The 8708-nt window shown below is 40.6% G+C and overlaps 1 protein-coding gene across 1 annotated transcript; it reads left to right on the forward strand.

The window, feature by feature from the left end:
* The first annotated feature begins 494 nt into the window (after positions 1-494).
* C7H10orf71 (chromosome 7 C10orf71 homolog) lies at positions 495-5102 on the forward strand. Its single transcript, XM_073354898.1, has one exon. The coding sequence runs from the start codon at positions 495-497 to the stop codon at positions 5100-5102; it is 4608 nt and encodes a 1535-aa protein (XP_073210999.1).
* Positions 5103-8708: the final 3606 nt, after the last annotated feature.

Raw genomic sequence — 8708 nt, forward strand, 5'->3', positions numbered from 1 at the left:
TTAATATTTGGTAACTAACAAGTAGTTAAAGTTAAGCATGTGCTTAAGTCCTATTTAAATCAATGGGTTTTAAGTGCCTTGCTGAGTCAGGACTCCTGTCTTTCTTATTAATTCAATGGCACCTTCCAGTGATTGAACTATCCAGCGATACCTGTTTAAGGTGACCAACATAAAAATATTTTTAAACACTAATTATTTGATTCCTGATATTTTGACTCAATTAAATATATGATCAAAATAATTGAAGATGCTCTATGTAGGACAGGATGATTGTATAGTGTATGCTCATTTTTATTTTCATGTCTGTTGGTTTTGCAGAGGAGAAACTCCCGTTTTGTGATTCCATAAGGTGAATTAATATAAAGCAATACATTCTGGAAGAAGAATTCTAGGAGAAAACATTACAAACAGTTGGAAATATCCAATAGAATCTTCTATCTATTTGACATATGCAATTAATGCTTGGGATAATTTATTCATGACTCACAAAGACAATGCAGGGAAATAGGAAACACATGGATGGACTTAGTGACTCCTCTAGTTTAGGGAGCCTCCTGGATGATACAGACAGAGAGGTATGCAGCCTCACAGACCGAGCATTCAAGAGTTTGTGCGTGGCAGAGCTTGAAGCATGTGACAAGGAATTGGAGCTTGTCATTTCACCGGAAATCACCCACCAGTTATCTAGTAAAATTCACCAAGGGACACTAAACCATGCCATCAAGAAAAGTAATATCTGCAATAAGTTATCACTGAAAAACAACGAGCATACAACACGGGCTTCAACATTCCAGCAATTACCAAAACCTGTTCAAGAAGAGAAAAAAGTAGCTAAAAACAGCACCGTGGAAAGGAAAAAGCCAAATTTGCCAGCATCTGGGCCAAGGAAAAACAAACATGTCTCTAAAGTGTCCTGTTTGATTAACACATTTGATAAGGCTGAAAACCAATGTCCAGAAGGTTCCCTGGGAGCAGTCAAACAGCCAGTTAAAAATAGTTCTCAAAAATACAGATTAATTCAGGGAAATGACATGGCTTTCTGGGATGACACAGCGATTTTAAACATCCAAAGGGAACTTTCCCAATTTTCTGGTGTGTGTCGAGATAACCACTGGCTCAGTGACAAACGTGAGGTCCAGAAAAGACATAATAAAATTGATGTGGGCTATTGTGGTCCAGATGGTTATCATCCTGCACTGATGAACACTTCAAACGTATTTAAGGCAAATCTCACCAGCTCTTCTAAAAAGACAGTCAAAAGCAGGCGTGGGAAAGTTAAAGAGCCAGCCAAAAAGGGCAATTTTCTTCACAGTGAGAACAGTGCTTTTGAATCATGGAATGCCCATCATAATAAACTGAGTGAAAAAGAGGAATCTGCAGATATTATACCAAAAAAGGAGGCTATTACACACTTTGAAGAAACACCATTGGTTACAGGATCCTACACATCTAAACATAAACCACCACCCAGAAAGGCCACAGGTGCTAGAATTCAGGAAAAGGATTTCCTAATGGATCTATTTCCCCGCACAACTGAATTCCAGGACCATGTCACACCAGCAACTGTACCTCAGGTCCTTGGCCCACTAATACCTGTACACCCTGTCCCTCCAGCAGCTGAGTTTCAGGTTCCTATTCCACCAGCACCTGTACCCCAGGTCTCTGGCCCATCAACATCTGAACCCCAGGTTTCTGTTCCACCAACATCTGTACCCCAGGTCTCAGGTCCATCCCTAGCACCCATGTCCCAGGTCCCTGCTCCCCCCACATCACCTGTATCCAAGGCCCCTCCTCCACTACCATCTGTGTCCCAAGTCACTTGCTCTCAGAAGAAGGCAACAAAACCTGAATTGGACTATATCTGTCCACCATGGAGGAAACAGAGGAATATAAAAGGGGTAGCGGCGAAAGCACCGGAGAGTTCAAATGAAAAGTTACAGCTCAGTGGAGAAGAATTCTCTTTTTATAAAAAGCCATCTGCTGTCGAACCTTTTGCTGACACAACTGCAGTAGGTAACCAGGTAAACTCCCCTGAATCCATTAGTCCCTCTTTCAACATCACAAAACTTTTAACACCCATCATACCATTAAAACAAGAGACAGAAAATCAACCAGTGCTGGTGACACCACCAATACCTGACACTGCAGCAGCAAAAGAACATGAGGGAAGTGGATTTAGTGATTGTCAATCTCGGGATAATTACAAGTCTAAAGCACCAAGTTTATTATTCAACCTGAAGGATGTCCGAAAACGTGTTAAAAGCACTTATAGTCCCTCTCCTCTCTTAAAAGAGAAAAATAAGACTAAGGAAAACATGAAACAAGAAAGTATAAAAATGAATGCGACAGTGTCCACTTTTCTAGAAGAAAGTAGCTTAGAGGTTGCAGAGAGAGATGAATTAAGCCATGGCCCTTTTGTACAAACTGACAGTATCCAGGAAAAGGACAATAAAACTGATTTAGAGGGACACTTCACAGATAATTACCTATCTTTAAGTTCACCCCAAGCAACAGTAAATACTTCATTTTACCAAAATCAGGACAATGTGCAACAGGATGATTCAAAAAACAAAGACCTACTGAAAGACACTGAGAACAGTGAAAATGTGTCTATCTCTGGACACCAGTCAAATGAACACGGTTTAAGGAAAAGTCGACATTATCCGTCACTGAAAGGCTGCAGTAGAGACAATGCAAATGCAAAAGCTGCACAGCAAATGCAAATGTATAGTTCCAGTGTACAAGGCCACAAAAGTGAGAGAGCTGCTGAAAGCCAGGATGGAAATGATGACCCTAAAATACCCCCCAAACTTCTTTCATCAGCAGAAGATGGTGTTCCTTACAATGCAAATCAAACCAGTGTAAGAAGTAGCAATGAAAATAAAGGCAAAACCAGCAGTAGTTCTTCTGAATACTCTTTTGTGACCACAGTCGATCAGCCATTTCAGGAGGAGCCCTTTTCACTGATTCGGCTGTTTCAGAAAGCATGCCTTGAGGAAAGTCACAGGAGTAGGAATAAAATGAATGTAGATGACAAGGAAAGTAGTAAAGGGAAAGGGAAAATGGTAGGGAAAGAGGAGTTGCAGTATTATGCTTTTAGTAACTGTGACACTAGCACGGAAGAGCGGTGTGAGGGAAAGGTGGCACAGGGTGAGAGTGAGAGCATGGCAGAAGAGAGATTGATGAGTGAGAAGAGGGAAGAGGTCAATAGAATGAATTCTGCAGCAGAAGGCAACAAGGATACTTCCACCTCCCAGTCAGAAGAGCCAGCATTATCACTTTCTTCAAATTCATTCAAACCCAGTCTGTTTCTGATTAAAGACAACACATTCAAATCATCTCCTGTGATAAAGGCAGTCAAGCTACCTCTGCTTAGGTCCTTGTCCTCAGAAGACACAGTCAGTAGTAGTTACAGGGAAACAGAAAGCAGATTGGAAGCTACCGTAGAGAAGGACAAGCAGCTTTACAGGCAGGGCCAAGGTACACCTAGCATTCAAGAGATTTACCGGTCATTATCAAGAAACATAAAAGAACAGGATGCAAGAGATGCACTAATCAGAAATGAGGATGCCAGTGCACTGGGATCTACTCCAGCTAGCATGGGCTTTCAAGGGGCAGGTAACACCAAACTGATATGGGAGCCCACCCTTTCAGAAGATGTAGGGAGTTTTTCATTAGGGATGTCGAGGAAAGATGGTGAAGTGACTCATACTTTATTAAATAAAGTTGGGAAAAGTAATGAGGAAAGTGTGCACCGCAGCAAAGAGAAGCCCACGGTTGGAAAGACGAAGCACTACTTAGCACGGTCAAAATCAGCTTTAGGAGCTAGCTCAGCGCAAAACAAATTGGGCTCCCCTTCAGAAGAGAAGGCAAATTATTTTAAGAATTATCTTTTGTCTAATCGAAGAGGTGGGTCATGTGCAAAAAAAATAATCACTAGGGAGATAAGTTCTCCGGCAAGAAGCTTGGTCTTAGAGAACCATGTGTATTGTCCTGTAACCAGTGATGTTTCAAGAGACATCAGATACTTGGAAGAAACACCTGCTGTGTTAGATGATCTTGCGTGTACCATTGTAACAAGCCCAAGGTCAGACAGCATTATGTGCTCCGCTGTTACCAGTCCACTGTCAGAGAAAATTGCCAGTGTAACGAAGGCAGAGGATATTACAGATTCCACTTCGTTGAATTTGGTAACAAAGAACCACGCTGATATTTCTGCAGAGGAAATACTCGAGTCAACGCGGAGGAGCCTGCTCACTGAGGACACCAGCGATTCTAGACGGACAAACGAGAGATCACAGAGTTGTATGGAGAAACCGCTGGGCAAGCCACCTGCGGTGCCACCGAAAAGCGAAAAGGCCCTGCGCCGAGCAAAAAAACTGGCCAACAAGAGAAAAAAGATAGAGGCACAGCAGAAGAACCTTCCAACGGAGCACCCAGCTACTGTTGTGAGAAAGCTGTCCCATTCTGGACAGATTCCATTATCCCCCGTAACCCTGATCCATTCTCCACCATCTCCTGGGTCCCGTTCGCCTTTCCCTCCTTCAGAATCGAGCATGGTGAGACTCAGAGGTGCCCAGTCAGTAAGCCCCACACCCTCTTTACCTGCAACTCAGCGTAAACTCCTTCAAGATCCTGACTCAGGGCAGTACTTCGTCGTCGATCTATCCGGTCAGGTTCATTTCAAGACCTTTTATGAGCCAGAAACTGGCAAATACATCCAAGTACCAATCCATTCCTCAGAAAGGGGCTTACACCAAACCGCCTCTTTGGAAAATTTTAATTCTCCTTGTGTATTGTACCCTAGTGCGCTACCTTTACCCATGGCAACTATGAGATCAGTTTCCCAACTCTCTGAACCTCTTCCACTAATGCAGAAAGTACCAGGAGCATCAGCAGAAGCAGCTGAAGACTGGCAGCAAGACGGCAGAGATGCTCAATTGCTCGAGAGTCAACCCTATATTGAACCTGTATCTGACTCACACAGTCAACATGCTGAGGAAACTCAGTGTAATTGTACAAGAGACATGAGTCCAGCTGCAAACATGGACATCATTTCAATCAGCGATTTAGAGGATTTTGCTGTTGAAGGGATATCTTAAGAACTGAAATGATAAATTAATTGAAATATAAATCTATTCAGACACAGACTCACATTTGATATTTGTAAACACTTACAGTCTGAATCTTGTTGTGGCTAGGTTGGGTGAGAAGGAAAATGAAGGCTTGCATCTCCAAAGGGGAGAGGTGTCACTGTGAAGAAATTTGCTGTTGGGGTCAACCCCCAGCTTATCAATAAGACAAAGGGGCAATGCTAGCAAAATACAAATCTGATGGTAGGAAACCACCCACTGCTGCTGCTACTGCTGTTGCTTTGCCACTAGGGTCGCAAAGATGGCAAAATTGGAGGTGACCTTGTCCAGTGCTTAGAATGGTGCTATGTGACAGGTGACAGAGAGTAAGAGTGCTGAGTAGAACAGTCTCAGAACAGATGCCAACTCTAGTTAAGACTCGTCACTCTTTCTGTCTTGGACCCACGTTTACCAATAGACAATATCGGGCCGTGAACATCAGATATACCTGACAGAGTCACTTTTTTGCGTACACTGAAAAGCCAGAATTTAATGACTAGATTATTGTATATTGGATATACAATACAGCACCTGAACTGAAAGCAAATCAAAACACTGAAAAGTAAAAGCAGCAGCTCTACTCTTTCGAGATACCTGTACATGCCCGCTAAAGTGCTGCTAGCATTTTAAGACTGATTAATATTTCCACATATTCCCCCCCAGTCTCAGAAGTTACTTATAACATAGTTCACTCCAGATTGAAACTTGGCCTGGAAATAGTCTACCAAGGAGCGAAATGGAAGGAGATGCACTTGCAATATGTTTTGTTAGAATGGGAAGACTTTGGATGACTGTATTTCAGATGCTTTTCTTTTTCTTACCAAGCTCTAGTGAAACACAAAACTAACTTTAAAAAAAGTGAGAAATATTTAGTGGTTCTTTATTTTGGACTGGTGCATTCTGTGATTTTAAAAAGTGACAAGGAACAGCCAAGTTAGTAATTTCTAGGAAGTGCAGTAAAAAAGCAACTTATTTTGATCGTCACTTTTTTTGAAATATCTGTATCAAATTTATACCACCCTTTTTAGCTCTTTTTTTCACCTTTATACTGGATGGTACCTTGTCAAAGATCTGCATAATCAGAAATGCATGGTGACAAGATGGCGCAAGTATAATATATAGTAATATGTCTGCTTATACATGTCTCTATTCTGTGCACTGGTTTCTTTTTTTATCCTTCCCCGTTCATTTTGTCCTCCCCAAAGGAAATGAAAAAGTGAAAGCTCTATGGAAGAATAACTTCAGGCCTGATTCTCCTCTTACACCAGAAAAACTCAGTTGTCTTCAGTAGAGTTTCTCTTGATTTACAATTGAGTAAGAGGAGAATCAGGCCTTTTGTCTATAGTTGAAGAAGAACAGACAAAAAACAGAATTATAAACAATAAATCTGACAGAGGTTGTTCTTGGGCGTAGCTTAACCAGCCCCTGGAAATTCTGGATTTCTCATGAGAGAGCTTGTTCTCACAACGTAGATCAAAGGGGTTTGATTAAACTTCACTTTTTTGCATACTTCCCCAAACTGAGCATTGGGTGAACCTCAGATGGTTTGAAATCATCGCTGGCACACACCTGTACATTCAGAACCTATACTAGCCAAACAAATGATGCCATTCATTGCACCCATTCAATGATGCAGTTCCCTTATAGTCAATGGTCTATGGGAATCATTCTGTTTATTTCAGTGGGCTTTGGATTGGGCCCTAAATTATTTTTTCATGCATATTTTAACGGTTGTGCAGAAGTGTGCAAAACTGATGCAATTTTGTGACTTGGGGGCCAGTTTGCAGCTCTCAGATTTAGGTTTTCAATGAAATTCAACAAGATGTCTAAATATAAGCATATATTCTGTGAAAATTCAAATTTCTATGCAATCTTTGACTTGGCGTGGGCTCATTTTACCTCAGAAAAATGCATTCCAGTTTCCCCTGGAACAGGGGCTCATTTTTGAGCACAAGCATTTGCAAAACATGAGTGTTGCAGGAACAAATATCCCTTCTCAAATTGGTATGGTAAGGCACGAGTCCAGTGTTGAACGCTTTTCTCTTTTATTGCCAATATTTTGCAAAACTTCTAACATGGTACCATCCACATTAGAATCATAGGACTGAAAGGGACATTAAGAGGTCATCTAGTCCAGTCCCCTGCACTCAAGGCATTATACTTTCCTGTCTGCTATGCCAACCTTTATACAACACAACATCTTATCAAGCACAAAACAAGTATGACGTATTTATACAAATATTTTTAGGCTTGGAATGATTAGATTTGTATTGGTAAATGTTGATTTCACTGAACATACACAAGCTATTGAAAACATATTTCCATCGATAATAATCAAAAATTATACATAGGCAAAGAAAGAAAAATGCTGCTTGAGAACTTATTAGAATTTGATTTAAGGATACTTATTTTGTATATTTTGACATGATAATTTGTGTTTTTGCAGTTATAAAGCTTTAGTTTTTTGAATCTCAAAGTCTACTGTCATTAAATAATTATTGTTTGACCCCTTTATTGTCTGATTCCCCATAATTTCCTGCAACTGTGAAAATTTAAACAGATACAAATTGAAAAAAAAAATGCTTAAAACCCATAATTTTGTGCAACTGAAAATTTAAACGAAACAAATGCTTAAAAATAAATATCAATATTATCTGTCAAAATTATAAAAAAAATAAAAATTGAATTCTGCCATGTCTAAATATTTGATATAAAATATTCAGTTGCATGGACAAAGATGTTGCAATTTGCTTTTTTCTCCCGCAAATGCATACTCTGCATTATTTATTTGCTTTGCACATGTAGCTGTATATTTTGTGTGCCTACTTACCCATTTGTGCCAGCACACTCAACAGCCTGGCTCACGCTATTGGAAATGAGTGTGCTGGCACAACTGGTCAAGTCTTAGCAAAATAAAGGCTTGTGTATTCAACATTCAACAACACTGAGTACAGTCCTCCATTCCTTCCTCACCTGAAACGCTAACTAAAGTCACTGGGAACTTTGGGTGTGAAAGGAATGAAGGAGCAGGTCTAAAATATACTGCCATGCAGGACTTCTTTTTACCCATTTCTGCAGTGAAACAAAGCTCATTATTAGCTGGTTGAGTCTCTAAAATAGTAGATACCTGAGAGGGAGACATTCCTTAGAGCGGTTTCAGAGTAGCAGCCGTGTTAGTCTGTATCCGCAAAAAGAACAGGAGGACTTGTGGCACCTTAGAGACTAACCAATTTATTTGAGCATAAGCTTTCGTGAAATACAGCTCACTTCACTGGATGCATGATTCATCTGAATGCATCCGATGAAGTGAGCTGTAGCTCACGAAAGCTTATGCTCAAATAAATTGGTTAGTCTCTAAGGTGCCACAAGTCCTCCTTTTCTTTATTCCTTAGAGTGTACATAGAAAGAAGAGAAAAACACATACACAGAGAGTTTTGAAAACAAATCTGAAAATAATTCCTGTTATGTGTCTGGAGTTTTCCTTAGGATCCTTCTCTGGGGGGAAGGATGTGGCTTTACTGCCCTGTACCCCAGTCCGGCAATGACTCTGCATGAGTGACCAATGACTCCATCCAC

This window comes from Lepidochelys kempii, chromosome 7 (genome assembly GCF_965140265.1).
Source record: "Lepidochelys kempii isolate rLepKem1 chromosome 7, rLepKem1.hap2, whole genome shotgun sequence".
NCBI classification, from domain to species: domain Eukaryota; kingdom Metazoa; phylum Chordata; order Testudines; family Cheloniidae; genus Lepidochelys; species Lepidochelys kempii.